The sequence below is a fragment of the Podarcis bocagei genome, assembly GCF_964188305.1.
Source record: "Podarcis bocagei genome assembly, chromosome: 1".
Classification (NCBI taxonomy): Eukaryota; Metazoa; Chordata; class Lepidosauria; order Squamata; family Lacertidae; genus Podarcis; species Podarcis bocagei.
This window is the reverse complement of record NC_138125.1, coordinates 123299630-123316088: the sequence shown is the minus strand read 5'-3', so window position 1 is coordinate 123316088 and position 16459 is coordinate 123299630. Positions and strand designations below refer to the sequence as shown.

The 16459-nt window shown below is 41.9% G+C and overlaps 1 protein-coding gene across 6 annotated transcripts in view; it reads right to left on the bottom strand.

The window, feature by feature from the left end:
- Positions 1 to 16459, bottom strand: part of GULP1 (GULP PTB domain containing engulfment adaptor 1) — a 168060-nt gene that overhangs the window by 56334 nt on the left and 95267 nt on the right. For all 6 annotated transcript variants that reach the window (XM_081182112.1, XM_081182110.1, XM_081182113.1 and 3 more), the window contains one exon: positions 8723 to 8784. In XM_081182112.1, the coding sequence (XP_081038238.1) occupies positions 8723 to 8784 (62 nt within the window). The remainder of the gene's footprint in view (positions 1 to 8722; positions 8785 to 16459) is intronic.

Here is a 16459-nt window from a genome sequence, read left to right as displayed (position 1 = left end):
GGTATTTCCAGGGCTAGTTGCAGCCATCACTGCCCTGCGTCTGTTCCCCACAGCTCACATAGTGGGACTGGCAAACTTTGCCCGAAGCTCCTCCCAAGCTTCTAAAATTGACGTCAGAATGGTGAGGCATCATGGGAACAACTTAACCTCTTAAGTTCCAGCTCCAACAGGACACCCCATGACCTATATTTAAAAGCACCCCTTATCACAAATTTGTCACACAGCACCTTTCTGTCTTTGTAACACTTTCAATTTGCTTAGATCTCATTTGATGCTTAACTCTCCTCATTTCTCAGCCAGAGGTCAGCTTATTGTTCCTGCTTCCAGCTCAATTACCATTACTAGCAAATCTCTTAGTAATCTGTCTACCGTGCCATTATTCAGAACAGCTGTGTTATCTCACACTTTTAGCTTATTGATTTTCCTGTAAACCCGAGAGATGAAAATATTTTCCTTTAACATTGCCTCAACACTTGGTTGCCAAATCAACTTTCTGCAGGGTTTCCTAACTGTGTAGCATTTGATCAAGTTGAAAATGTTCACAGATAGGGATGTAAAATAGACATACTTCATCATCATGTTAGTTATGTAGCTGATATGTCCCTGCTTACCTGTCTTAGTATTTTAGGGCAGCTTTCCACAACTTGCTGCCCACCAGATGTTTTGAACTACAACTCCCATCAGTCCCTGCTAACAGGGCCAGGCTGATTGGAGTTGAGTCTAAAACATCTGAATTGTACCAGGTTTTAGAAGGCTATCATATGGAGAGAGCAGTACGAACAACTGGATTTGTATCCTGAACCCCCCCCCCCCAATAAGTTGGATTCTTCAGGCTATTTCACCTCAATGATTTTATTTGAGGGCTCCACAATTGGACATGAAAGCAGAAACTCTAGAGCTTGGGAATGAATTGAATGTTGCCAAATTGGCTTTATGCCTCCCCCAACACATCTCCTTCAGAGCACATCTCCTTCAGAGCAAACAATGTCAATAATAATAATAATAATTTATTATTTATACCCTGCCCATCTGGCTGGGTTTCCCCAGCCACTCAGGGTGGCTCCCAACAGAATATTAAAAACACAATAAAACGTCAAACATTCAAACTTCCCTAAAAAGGGCTGCCTTCAGATGTCTTCTAAAAGTCAGATAGTTGTTTATTTCCCTGGCATCTGATGGAGGGCGTTCCACAGGGAGGGCGCCACTACCGAGAAGGCCCTCTGCCTGGTTAACATTCTATGGCAGAAGAAAAGAATTTCAGTCCTCCTGTATACCTACAATCTGAGAAGGTGCCTTTAAATAAGGAAATCAGCCTGAAAAACCACTGGATCATAGAATTGCAGGTTTGGAAGGGACCCCAAGGGTCATCTAGTTCAACCCCCTGCAATGAAGGAACCTTGTCAAAAAGCCACCTCTAAAACCCACCTCTTTTGCCCTCAACCGCAAGGGCTCTCCACTAGCTCAAAACACATTCACTGTGCATGCCAAGACACAAACACACACTATGGTTAATGTAGGCGGGGAAAGTAAGGGAAACAAAGGCATCTATTACTGAATGTATTACCTCGAAAGTGCTTAGAGCTGACATGAAGGTTGGATCATATCTTCAATTCTGTTCTCCCCTCCCTCAAGCATTCCGTTACAATGCCACAAATAGGAGCGTTGGTGGAATTTCCTTATGTTCTGTGTAAGCTATGCAATGTTTCCCCTTCATTTTAAGTCTTCTCCATTCAAGCACACCACCCTGTTAAGTCTCCAGTGAGCAAAGAGATTCATGAAATCTGACGAGACCATAAAGGGTGGAAAGCCCAGCTTAAATGTGACTTCAGACCTCAGGCAAGATTCATGAAGTGGCAATAATTTAATGGGTAATACCTAATAAGCTCTCTGGTGGCTTGACCCATCTCCAAGGAAAATTAATGGCTATTAGCTTTACTGTAGTTAGAGCACAGCTAGGTTCAAAGGGCCTGCAAAGCAGCACTGTAAAAACTTTCAAGAAACAGCAGTTTTCTAAATTTATGTAACACTGATCATTGTCTAACTTTTCCTTGCTGTATGTAGCATCTTATTCGAATTTAACATCCTTCCGCAGGGCCTGTAGGGCAGAGCTATTCTGCCTGGCTTTCAATCTGAACTTAGCCTGCTCTTTTATTCCCCTTCCTTCCCTCCGCCTCCCCTTTTTATGAAGATTACCCCCTCTGGGATCCCACAGCTAATTCTCCCCTGGTCTCCTCGCTGGCCCAAATAGGACTAATTTAGCCAGCTAGCCCTGGTGATCATCTAATGTTTACTGGATGGATTTCCCCCCCTAAATTGATTTCTGAATTCTGAATTTATTGTTATTCATGTTTTATACCGTATATTATGCTGTTTTTTGTTGCATCAACTAAGTGTTTTAAATTTGTTGTTAGCCACCCTGATCCCAGTTTTCTGAACCGGGAAGGGCAGGGTATAAATAAAAAAATATTTATTTATTAGTAGTAGTATCCACTGAAATGAATTTCACTAACACTTCAGAATTTCTATTCGTTGCTTCAGGACTGAACTTTCTACTCAGCTTATTCTACTAAAATCATCAAGCACATCTTGTCAAAGGTTTCTAGTCCTAAATAGCAGCTGCCCTAGTCTTATCACAGAAAGTGTTTGTGAGATGTTATCGTTGAATCATAGAATTGTAGTGTTGGAATGCAGGAATCTCAACTGGGTTTATTTGTTTAGAGAGCTATCCTATGCATAGCCGTCTGGTATAATTTAACAGTTCAGAGGTGCAGTACATCTCTCACTTCATGCACTAGTTATTGCTGTGTGCTAAAATCTGTATGCAAAAATGGAGCGTAGTATTCAGGCTGGAAGGTGACAATCTTTCTCCCATATGGTACAAATATAACAACTTGGCAAGTATATTTGGAACTGTGTTATGTGCTGAACAAAATACATTTATGGTATCTCATAGGCAAATCTGTTTTCTAGATGGTAAGGACATTTGTGTACAGTTAAGGCTTCAGAAATCTGAATTGATTGTACCAATATTCCGACTCCACAGCACTGGTTATGTTCAAGATAAGCAACCAAGTCAAAATCTATTTCAACTGATAAATGTAAAGACTGGCTCTGTTCCATGCTTATTGTTGGCTGCTGCTTCCTATAGACATGTACAACATTCCCTATACATTTTTATTTATTAGATTTCTTACCCGCCTTCATCTTCAGATCCCAGGGTGGGTTACAATGACAATTTAAAATATGGTATTAAAATTCATGAAAACAAGTTACAGTCAAGAGTAATTACTGGAGAGAGGGCTGCCAACCAGGTGTGCCCAGTTCACTGTACATGGATTGGGGCCTTTGTCTTACTTGGGTTCAGTCATCCTTGTGATCAGGTTTCCAAGACCAATGCTCTGGCCAAGATGCAACCTGTTTCAATGACCAAAGTTCCCTTGTAAAGGGGTGGTTCTCCACTGATGGCCCACTTCATCTCAATGTTATCCTGACCTCGACAGAATACCTAGCCCTGTCACCTGGAACCACACTGAGCATCTAGAAATTCATCATATTCCATAAGTCCCTGGGAGTAGATCACCCTAATGGGTCCACTACCTCTGCAGGAGGGCAAGATGACCATAGGTCCACATTTGACCAGGGAGGTGTCTGTCCACAGCTGTCCATGGAGGCGCAGGTCAAATCTGTGTCCAGGGCAGCTGTCTACTAGCTCCAACTGGTACGCAGGCTGAGAGCCTACCTGCTCACAGACTGTCTCGCCAGAGTGGTGCATGCTCTAGTTATCTCCTGCTTGGACTACTGCAATGCGCTCTACGTGGGGCTACCTTTGAAAGTGACCCAGAAACTACAACTAATCCAGAATGTGGCAACTAGACTGGTGACTGGGAGTGGCCACCAAGATCACATAACACCAGTCCTGAAAGGCCTACATTGGCTGCCAGTACGTTTCCAAGCACAATTCAAAGTGCTGGCCTTTAAAGCCCTCAACGGCCTTGGCCCAGTATACCTAAAGTCTCCACCCCCATCATTCAGCGCGGACCCTAAGATCCAGCTCCGAGGGCCTTCTGGCAGTTCCCTCGCTGCGAGAAGTGAGGTTACAGGGAACCAGGCAGAGGACCTGTGGAACTGTGGAACGCCCTCCCATCAGATGTCAAGGAAAATAATAATAATAATAATAATAATAATAATAATAATAATAATAATAATAATAATATATTTATACCCCGCCATTCTGGCTGGGTTTCCCCAGACACTCTGGGAGGCTTCCAACAGAATATTAAAATACAATAGTCTATTAAACATTAAAAGCTTTCCTATCTGACTTTTAGAAGACATCAGAGGGCAGCCCTGTTTAGGGAAGTTTTAATGCTTGATGTTTTATCATGTTTTTAATATTCTGTTGGGAGCCGCCCAGAGTGGTTAGGGAAACCCAGCCAGATGGGCGGCGTATAAATAATAATTAATAATAATAATAATAGGATAATTTGTGTCTCTTCATTCCTGTTGGGCTGGGCTGGAAACTGCAGGACAGTACCATCCTCTGACCATCAGCAGTGCTAGAGCTGCAATGCAGCAGAGATCAAGTCCGCAGTTCCCCAAACTTGCAAACTACTGTACTACGATGGGAAAAGGAGCAAGGTGCCTGGGAGCCCTGCCTGACTTCCAGGCTCAGGAACTTTTGCATATGATTTTTATTGCGTTGGAATGTTATTTCATCATATTCCTAATTTACAACTTTGTTTACGCATAGTGTTTTGTACAATGTACTTACAAGACAAGTGTGCTATGAGAAAGGCTGAGAAATACTGTTTATAAAGCAGCCTTAGCAAAGTAAAAGAATCGCAGACACATTGCTGATTTCAATGGGAGTGTTAAGCAGAAGCCCAACAGCACTTAATGGGCTGGATTGTGCCCCATAGTTGGAACCAATATACTGCAGTAAGACCTATTTCTCCGCACTGCAATTCACTGTCCATGAAACACAGCATAGCAAACTTTATCTTAAGTGATCTCTGCCAATTTACAGCAAGTGAATACCTGCCCCTTAGCTACCTTATTGTGGCTGCAGCAGAAAATAACCCCCACTGGGGGGTTTGGGGAGCGGTGAGTTTTATAAGCTACCAGTATCTGTGTGCATTTGTGGTTTTTTTTTTGAAGAAGAAATCTGATAAGTAGAGTGCAGTCTTAGAAAGATTCCTTAGAGTAAAATAATGTTTTTTATGTATGGCTCATCTCAACAGCACTGTGGTCTAAAACGTCATAAACTTATATCTACTAATTCAATTCCAAACTCGACACTGACTCACAAATCAAAAGATTTTTTTTGTTCAGTATCTTCCCTTAACTGAAGTACTGCAAATGCTCTTATTTCACAACCCATAACAATAGTTTCAGAACGCCAGGCAGAGCTTGCTTACTATTTGAACTAATGTATAAATGTGAAAAAGCCTGTTAGGAATTCTAGACCTGCTGTCCTGCCTTGTATATACAGTTCTTACCAATGACAAATACAAGTTAACATTTATTTATCGTCAATTTATGCATTTCTTGTAAATGAGAACATGTAGCACTTCTAGAGAACTTTACTGTAAGTTGAGTAACATTTTAAAACCAATCATTGATTGTTAAGGGTTTTCAATAGAACACTGATTTTAGTGATAAACGTCACAGCATTTGGAAATGATTATTGAAGGAACAATGTCTTACTTTTACTCTCTTTACATAAAAAAGCCAGCCGACCAGCTGCTTCTGAGCTATTCATGCTTCACATCATTCCCCCTGCAGTTCTTAAAACATATACCGTATTTTTTGCTCTATAAGACTCACTTTTTCCCTCCTAAAAAGTAAGGGGAAATGTGTGTGCGTCTTATGGAGCGAATGCAGGCTGCACAGCTATCCCAGAAGCCAGAACAGCAAGAGGGATTGCTGCTTTCACTGTGCAGCGATCCCTCTTACTGTTCTGGCTTCTGAGATTCAGAATATATTTTTTCCTTGTTTTCCTCCTCCAAAAACTAGGTGCGTCTTGTGGTCTGGTGCGTCTTATAGAGCGAAAAATACGGTATTTGTTCCAGAACTGATTCATATACCCCACAACTATAGACCCAACTAGACATGACATAGATCTGCTATTACGAAACGTTTTTAAAAAAACAAAAAACTAATTATCAGCTCCCAGTGGCTGGCCTGAAGATCAGTTAAGTGGCGCTCTCTAGAAGAGGCCATTGAACTTAGCATCTGCACATGTCTTTTTCCTCCAGTAGATCTAATAGCAGCCTTGGGAGCAGTGTGTGTATGTAATGTTTGGGAATGAGCACAGAGGTAAGGTTTCAAAACTTTCTACAAGAGCCCATCATCCACATTCTTCAAAGCAGCCACCTGGGGCCACTTAGTATAACAGAGGCTGTGGAAGAACCTAATCACGAGGTTTACCACATCCCTTTGGCTCATGGAAATGACTTGAGAAAAAGGATTTTGAATTTCCATCAGCAAAGACGCTACTTTACAAAACACAGGCCAGTAGCTCAAACTGGCCAGAAGCACCACACGATGTATGTAGCCATCGTGAGTCTGTGCTGTTTTGAGGAACAGCTGAGGAAATTCTTTCGGATACTCTTCCACGTGAAATACTCCTTACATATATGAAACTGGGGGCGTGGGTGGTGCTGTGGATTAAACCACAGAGCCTAGCACTTGCTGATCAGAAGATCAGCGGTTTGAATCCCCGCAACGGGGTGAGCTCCCGTTGTTCAGTCCCTGCTCCTGCCAATCTAGCAGTTTGAAAGCACGTCAAAGTGCAAGTAGATAAATAGGTACCGCTCCGGCGGGAAGGTAAACGGTGTTTCCATGCGCTGCTCTGGTTCGCCAGAAGCAGCTTAGTCATGCTGGCCACATGACCCGGAAGCTGTACGCCAGCTCCCTCGGCCAATAAAGCGAGATGAGCGCCGCAACCCCAGAGTCAGTCACGACTGGACCTAATGGTCAGGGTCCCTTTACCTTTATATGAAACTAGCAGTTTAGGGAAAGGTCTCACCTAGACAAATTAGTTATGAACTTGTAGGGAGCATGTTATGTTTACAACCCTACATGTTCTGTGTGTTTTAATACAGTTAACCACCCTGTGATCCTTGGATGAATTGCAGTATATAAATGTAAGAAATGATGGTGATGGTATCTGAAATGATACTGCCCCACAACAGATACATCTCGTGAGGCACCTGCTTAAGCTTTCTAACAATATATTTTGGTAATTCCACAACAAACGCCTATTGCCTATTAATGCTGTTCTTAAGCCCCATCTCCACAGTCCAGTATCTACACCAGAGGAGCTACAACTACATTGCTAAAGTCCAATCTAAATTTTGAGTGCCATTTTTATTTTATTTTTCGCCTGCAACTAATTATCTACGAACTGACAGCACAAACAAAAAAGTATCAGCACACTATATTGGACAAATACTTGGCAGTTCCAAATCTGCTGGTAAATCGTATAAGCATTAGTTGCAAATCAGCCCCAGATTTACATGCATTTGATCCCTACTAAAATCTGCACACTAGAGACTGCAGTCAACATGCTTTCTCCTTTTGATCTTTCTGTAGAGTTGCGCTACTGCCAACCTCGGTGGCAATTCTCTGGCTTCCACATATTTTGTTTACTGTGATATCCTCTCCAGGATAATTCAGCCAACATCTGCTTTGAGTGTAGCTGGAAACTGCTTGGGTTAAATGATTTATCCGGAACATTAAGCCATAACCAACACTCAACTAACGAGATGGCCACTATTTTGGAAGTGCTGCACAACTTCTTTCATTATCTAGCTCATAAGCAACTACAGTGGTGCCCCACACGGCGAATGCCTCGCAAGACGGAAAACTCGCTAGACGAAAGAGTTTTCCGTTTTGGAGGTGCTTCGCAAAACAAATTTCCTATGGGCTTGCTTCGCAAGACGACAATGTCTTGCGAGTTCCTGCTGGTTTTTTCCCCTCCCCCCCTTTTTCTAAGCCGCTAAGCCGCTTATCAGCTGATCCGATCAGCAGATAGGCCGCTAAAAGCCGCTAATAGCGCTAATCCGCTAATCCGTCAATGGGCTTGCTTCGCAAGACGAAAAAACCGCTAGACGAAGAGAATCACAGAACGGATTCTTTGCGTCTTGCGAGGCACCACTGTAACTAACTTCCTTACTGGCAACAAGGGATATTGTACAGTTAAGCTACTCCATTCCTTGCCTTCATGAGAGTGCAATTGCATTAAGGTCGAAACCAACACCTAGGGCAGAACCAAACCAAAACCAAAACCTTTAGCCGCTTTATAATTTATATGTGTGCATGCATATTTTAAAATTCAATTTCTAGCTGCTGAGGTTAACGGTGGTGAATTCTCCTGGTCCAATTCAGAATTTGGCTGAATTTGGAGATTGCTCTATGCACAATCAAGGCTTCTGTGCCACCCCACCAACAACCTGACCTAGCTAAGAGGTTTCCCTCATTTCCACTGGCATGGTATGCCTCAGGCTCCAGGCCTCAGACACTGCTTGAAAAATGAACAACGGCACCTGGGATAATTTGCCAAGCTTTGCATTCCGTCGCAGTCTAAATTCTTACTCACTTTCAACCTTATAAAGCAGGTGGCATTTTTAATGAAGACAAATGGAAAGCATCTTCAGAATTTAGGCAATTGCCAGCTGTCATGTAGGCAGAAGCAAAGTTAAGTAAGCAGACCCCTCACCTTTACATTGTAGGGAATATAGTGCTTCGATAAAGCCTCGGGAGTATGCATCCACGTTTTGTCTGTAAAAGGAAAGGAAAACACAACATAATTTAGCCTTATTTTTTCCATTTCTTGCTTATGCTCTAATCCCTAACAGCAAAAACATTATCACAATAGCATTACCGCGTGTGTGTAGCAATCAGTTAAGAACTGCTTGCGTTGGCACAAAGAATGTCAAAATGGAGAGCTCGCGAAGGAACTGATGTAGCCATGTATTGACGCAGGGCTTTTTAAGTGGTCAAAAAACGTACCCACCAGTACCTCCCTATGGCATTTCCAAAGGTCTCAGGATCAGTTCCTTACTCTGACCTTTGACACCTCAGGCCCCACCCTATCCCTGCACCTGTTTGTTTAAACTATTTTAAAATATATTTTAATGTGTTTTGAAGTGTCGTAACATGTCATGGGCCTGCCGGTTAAGGACAGACAGTAACAACAACAACAACAACAACAACAACAACAACAGATGTAGTGACCATTTTGTGTTATGCCACACCCCACACGAACCACTTTGTGAATGGTGCCCACAAAGTCCCCAAAATGTTGGTAACTTGCTGCCTTCCAAGAACCCTGTAACGCGGGACATTAATATTCCCATTTTGCAGATGAAAGGCGAGACTGAGGTAATAGTGTCTTGCCTACCACAATGGGGGGGGGGGAAACCTGCTGTGTTCTCTGTACACCACTTAACTAGGCACAAGCCTAGCTATATCTGTTAAGTTTTCGTAGAGCAGCTGCCATTGCTCTATAAGGAAGTTGCCCACTGCTGTTCTGCTTTGAGGGAGAGAAGACAAGGAAGGAAGCAGCTATGCAGAAAGCAGGTTCAATCTGTTTTCTTCCCAGGCAGCTAAAACAACAAACAAGACTCGCTGGAATAAAGCAAATCTTGACATGGTAACATCGTATAGAAACAGCTGGTTTATTTGTGCACAGTGAAGCCCATTCCTAAGACTCGGGTGTACAGTGGTACCTCTGATTATGTACTTAATTCGTACCAGAGGTCCGTTCTTAACCTGAAATTGTTCTTAACCCGAAGCACCACTTTAGCTAATGGGGCCTCCTGTTGCCGCCGCGCCGCTGCTGCACGATTTCTGTTCTCATCCTGAAGCAAAGTACTTAACCCGAGGTACTATTTCTGGGTTAGCGGAGTCTGTAACCTGAAGCGTATGTAACCTGAAGCGTATGTAACCTGAAGCGTATGTAACCCGAGGTACCACTGTATAACATAACCAACCACTGCAAAGCAGAGTAAAATGTTTTCAAATTCACAAACCTTTCCACACCCTGAAAGGCATCGCAGACTGTCTTAACATGCTTTTGAAACATGCTTTGGGCTTGGAGATGGCTCAGTCCATACAGCATGAGATTCTTATTATTTATTATTAATTTATTATCAAGATTTATATGCTGCCCTTCGTCATAATCTCGGGGAGGTTCACAGAATAAAATACAGGATAAAAACAAGTAAATAATTAAAACAAAGCAGCAGAACGATAACAACCCCCTCCTTCCCACAAACACACTTAAAAGGCTGTAGAATAGAGACCCTTCATCTCAGGGTTGTGGGTTCGAGCCCCACTTCAGGCAAAAGATTCCTGCATTTGCAGGGGGTTGGACTAAATAACCCTCATGGCCCCTTCCAATGCTATGACCCTATGACTTCAAAGGTCTGTATGAGAGGGTATTTTTCATGACTTTGCTGCCTGAACCTGAGCTATAAATGGTATTGTTAAGAATTCACTCTCCTGATGACCTCTTAAGCAGACAGCAGAGATTGCAATGGGGCAAACAAGAGGAAGTGGTCTCTAAGGGATAGTGGGCCAAAGCTGAATGTGGAAATGTCAGCTTCTTGTTTGTACGCTCAATGGAAGACTAGTGAAGACGTGACACTGTGGACTCAGTTTGTTGTTGTTGTTTAGTAGTTTAGTCGTGTCCCACTCTTTGTGACCCCATGGACCAGAGTACGCCAGGCACTCCTGTCTTCCACTGCCTCCCACAGTTTGGTCAAACTCATGTTAGTAGCTTCGAGAACATTGTCCAACCATTTCTTCCTTCTCCTTGTGCCCGCCATCTTTCCCAACATCAGGGTCTTTTCCAGGAAGTCTTCTCTTCTCATGAGGTGGCCAAAGTATTGGAGCCTCAGCTTCAGGATCTGTCCTTCCAGTGAGCACTCAGGGCTGATTTCCTTCAGAATGGATAGGTCTGATCTTCTTGCAGTCCATGGGACTCTCAAGAGTCTCCTCCAGCACCATAATTCAAAAGCATCAATTCTTCGGCGATCAGCCTTCTTTATGGTCCAGCTCTCACTTCCATACATCACTACTGGGAAAACCATAGCTTTAACTATACAGACCTTCGTTGGCAAGGTAATGTCTCTCCCAACTCTATGACTCGTCAAAGCAAGCAGCATCTGGAAACCATTGTAGTTTAGAAGTTGTTCATCAATAGGGAGAGGAAAGCAAAAAAGGGCTTCCAGGGAGGCAAGTCAAAAAAGCGAGGTTCAATGTATACAGAGATGGGAGATTGGCAGTTTCTTCACTGCTCTCCACAGATGGCCTGGTTCTCTTTAATCTTCCACTCTTCTCCTGCCTCTTGAGCCATATAGCTGTTTCTTCTTTGCTCTTGAGCTTTCACTCCATGTCTCCCACAAACGCTCTGTCTCTCAGGGGTGCCCAAACCTTTTTCAAAGAGGGCCAGATTTGATGAAGTGAACATGCATGAGAGCCGACCAAAGTCGCTGAGCTTTTTTTAGGATTGAACTTATTGAGTTTTTTAGGATTTGATCCCAATAAATAAACTGCCACAGGGGCCGGATAAAACAGGCCCCCAAAACGGACTTTGGACATGCCTGTGTTAGAATTCCTGATCCATGATTGCAATCATAGGATTTTTGTCTATCACATGACGGTGTATGTTTTGACTCAACAGAGTGGGAAGTGACAGAGACAGGATGTTTGTGTTACTGTGTTCCGTGAAGTGGACTATTGTCCTTTGTTCTTTTTCTCTTTGCTGTCTGATGCTAGAGAGAGAGGGAGCCATGTTGCAGTGCTCCATGTGTGTTTATATTTAAATAAAGTAGATTAGCCAAAATGCTGAGTTGCTGAGGTCTTTCACGCGATGATGCACAAACTCTGCGGATCCCTAAGTGTGCCGGTGTTAGTTGGCATCGGTCGCTGTGATGTTCGGGCTAAAGAAAGCCTTTGAAGCTCCTGAACGAAAGACCAGGAGGGAGGGAACATGCCAGTCAGGCATGTGTCTCTGCCAGGGTCCTACTCGAGTGTAGGCCGAGCTCCTGACAGCCTGTTCTATCTGCTCCCTTTCCCCCCTGTTAACGGGCTGCTATTATGGGGGGGGGGGAGAGAGAGAGATCCATTTTTACTTCATCACTTATTTCTCCACCCCTACTGGTTTTCTGTGAAGCAGGGAGGGGAGCTATTGTACCAAGTGCCACATCACACATCAGTCAAACATCTATGATGGATAATGAAAGCCAAGAAAATTTCATACTTGGCCAGGTAATTTTACTTCGTGCAAAATCATTGTCTATTCAATAATGCAGCTGCTTCTTTCTTAACAGGATGTCTTTTCACGTCAAACTCCACAATGCATATCCCATAATCTGAAGTATTGTGCAATTTAAAAGGTTATGTACTCAGTTACTGGCAACACGCTGGGGAGAAGTTTCAAAGAACTGTTGAAATCTGTTTTTTCCGAATGTATTTGAATGTACTCAGGTTTGTTTTATTTATTGTTTTGCAGGTTTGGGTAACGTACTCTATTTCTTCTTCTTTTAAATTAATAAAACCTGAGTCACCTAAAATAAAATAAAAAATGTTTCATAATACATTATGGAATATTAACAGGTTGACTGAGACTATTGTAATATTATGTTCACTCGAGAAACCTGCACTATTTTGTTCCTGGACAGCTTATTATACTTCAGCAGCAGGAGTTAATTGCTTTATGAAATACATTCTCATTCTATCCCCACTGCAATTCTTTAAAAATAAGTTCTTTAATAGAGCACTTAAAATGAAGGGGAGGGGAGAACCTCTAGACAGCAGGGAAAATCAAATGAAAGAGTTTATATTAAATAGTTGTGAATATTTACTTGAAAGACCACCTGCTGCTGTAAAGACTTGTAAGATCACATAGATCATTTGAGGGAATTCTACTTGTGGTACTGCATTCTGTAGAATGCCATAGGAAAGCGACTGAAAAATTAGGAATTTTCCCACTATTGCTCCTGTGCCACGGACTCCGTTTCTCTTTGCCGTATGTGAAGCAGCAACCACCAGTTGCTTCAGTTGCCTTGTAAAGACATACCTTTTTGTCAGGATTTCTTTGAGAGGACTTTGTTTATATTTGTTTGCATTCCCTAAATTCTTGTTTTTATATGCATTTACACTACTTTTTTGTATTAATTGCATTGTTTGTTAATTGCAATGGTTTTTTTATGTAAAAAAAATAAGGCAATTTATAAATGTTTCTAAATAAAATACATAATATAATCTATGATCTGGTCTTTTATTTGGATATTTGTAACAGCGGAAGGAAAAGGCTATCCTCTTTAATATATACAGCAGCCATGCATAGGCTTTGAAACCCACAATAACTAAGAAATGGAAAGGTTATCTGTAGACATAGCTTATGAGAGTTAATGTATTTTCAAAGCAACAGGAAAAGACTGCTGGGAAATTCATGACCACGAGGGAAAGACAGTACGAAAAGAAGTTTAATTCAAGATTATGTAAAGAAATCCTTCAATGGCTGTATTCAATTTAATAGATGAATGGGTTTGACAATAACATCCGGACAATTGTGTTCCTTCACCCATTTCTCTTAAAATTAATTTTAAACTGGGTTTCACAGTTCACCACTTTAAAATAATAAACAGAATGCAGTTTTCCAAAACAGAATAATTCTAAAACAACAAATATTATGATTGCTTTTCCCACCCAGACCACATTCTTGGCTTCCCATGAAAATCCATAATGGTAAAAGTCTGAAAGCAGGATCTCAGATGATAATTGAAACAGTAGTTAGCAAGATATTGAAACGCCACATTAATCTGTACAGACATGATCCAACAAAAACAGCACTTTGAAAACTCATTCGTTTCAAAGGAAGAGATTTAAGTAGATACTTAACACTCCCTTTGTTGAACTAAAATGTAGTTAACTTGGCTAGGTATTTCGCTACTATTTTTAAAAATGCAAATTGCTGTAACATTGTGGATTAAGATATAAAATAAACCAATTAAGCTAGACACCAGTGTTGCAAAATACCATCAAACCCCATGGCTTTACCTGGTCCGTCCCTAAAATACCGCTTGCAGTTTTATTTTGCAGATGTAAACTTGTCTTGACTGCAGTGGAACATCAGAATGAAACACAAGAGGCTGTTCATTGGGCTTTTTGCTCACACCATTCTCATCCTGGCACCAAATGTTAGCTGCATGGCATAGCTATGCCATGTAAGGTCTTCTTTTCAGCAGAAGTGAAAAATTTCAGTACCAGTGGAAGACCAGTAGGTATCCTTTTTATGCCAGTGCTGGATAACCTCCCCAACATTACTTTTCCCATAGAGACCTCATAATCTTCATAAACCCACTAGTAAGGGAAAATCTCAATAGTGTGAGCAGAGCAGATAATATATGACCCGGAGGATCTAATCAGTGTTAGAAAGAGAGATATGAAAGCTAGGAGCTAAATGGCACCTTAAACCTAGGTTATTCCACAACAACGGAATATATAAGTGCGCTTTTTTATAACAAGAATACAAAGCTGAAAATGAATGAACCACAGCTAAAATATTATGTTCATTTTTCACATGGTCTAGTCCTTCCCCTGCCCACCCCCCTAATATTCTTAAGAGGGTCTCTTCTCCATTCTTCAGAAAGTAGCTGGAAGTGGGGAGGCAGAAAAAGGTCCTCCTTTGCAGTTTTAATCTGCGCCCAGAGCTCAGAAACTGCTCGCGCTAATGAAATAACCTGTTGCAAAATGCGCCTGGAACAATGGGAGTTTCGAACAGTGGACCTACTCAAATCAGAACTTCCCTATACTATAAACGAAAACCTACTTGCAAAATCTCTTTTGCAGTTTGTTGCCTCTTGAAGTACTGAAATGCTTAACCCTCTATCCTTGAGTGAGTTAAAAACTTTCATGTCCAGCTGAAATCTAACTGTGGCCTGGAATAATGCTAATGGATAATGCATTATATTCTGGTCGCAAATCACATGTAATGGGCAAAACAGGAATCCTCATCTTCCCGACAATGAAATTCATGGAACGCCCACCCACCTACCACTGCACAACTTACTTGTACAACTTTTGCTTGTACATTTCTGGAAAGGCCAAGCAGAAATATGTGGCAAACTGTGCAACTATACCCTGTTTTGAACATTACTGCTGGTGGCTCTTGTATGGAGAAGCAGTTGAGAGGTGTCCTTCATCATGCCCTTAACATTATAATAGACTTTTTGAAACTGCAGTAGCAAAATGATTACCCATTTTTTTCCAGGGCATCATGGAAGATATTTGTAGCACATAATTCACTTGCTTATCTGTGGACATAAATTGACTGCTAACTATTTCAACCTCAAAAATAAAGTATATACTCCTCTTCAAGCATTATGATTATGTGTTATGACAACATACGAAGCGGGTGAGCAGTTGAAGTGAGCACGCTAAGTTCACTGCATCATAATTGTCCCATAGTCCCCTAGTGTGGTGAGAGCCAGTGTGGTGTAGTGGTTAAGAGCGGTAGTCTCGTAATCTGGGGAACCGGGTTCGCGTCTCCGCTCCTCCACATGCAGCTGCTGGGTGGCCTTGGGCCAGTCACACTTCTTTGAAGTATCTCAGCCCCACTCACTGTGGGGGAGGAAGAGAAAGGAGAATGTTAGCCGCTTTGAGACTCCTTCGGGTAGTGATAAAGTGGGATATCAAATCCAAACTCTTCTTCTTCTTCTATTTCTGGAAGGCAACTGTATGAACCAGAGGGTCTGCTGTTTTCATGGAGGCTTCCTCTACAGTTCAGGACCGTGGGAAATCAGGGTTATAAAACACAAGTTATCAGCACAGAATTTTGATGTTCCATGATGCAAATCAGGGTTCCAGTTTAATCTTCAGGTATGCACGGGCAACTTCCACAATTATATATATAGAATTAAAAATAATTTTCAAGGAAGTGTATGCAGCTGGCATTCCCAGCAAAGATCCTTGAAAGACGTGTGTTCATTCTTTTGCCAGGATTCTGAAAGCCTTATCTTCCCTGTGCAGAATATCTGCCTCCTTTATAAAACGCCCAGCCTTTATAAATGGATTTATGAGGCAGCTTATTAAAACGACAGAATGCTGTTAATTCAAGTATTGGCAATCGTATATCGGATTCCTTGCACATCTGTATATTTAGTGCTGCAAGGTTTTCAAAGGAGTCCGTAAGCCTTTAAAGACTTAGGAGCTTGTACTGGCAAAACGAAGTAATGGGCTGACTGACATTTTCAAACATAAAAAATATGTAGCTAAGGAAACTGGGGGGAAAAACACGTTGGTTTCATAACCTTGATTCCTACTGTGAAATGCTCCTCGAGCCGAGGAGTATAAGAATAAATGTAAAAGGCATTCCTTGTCAACCACTTCTTCTTAGTTTCTGAACTGAAAGTTGGTGAGAACTGGCATAGTATATGTCAGGCGA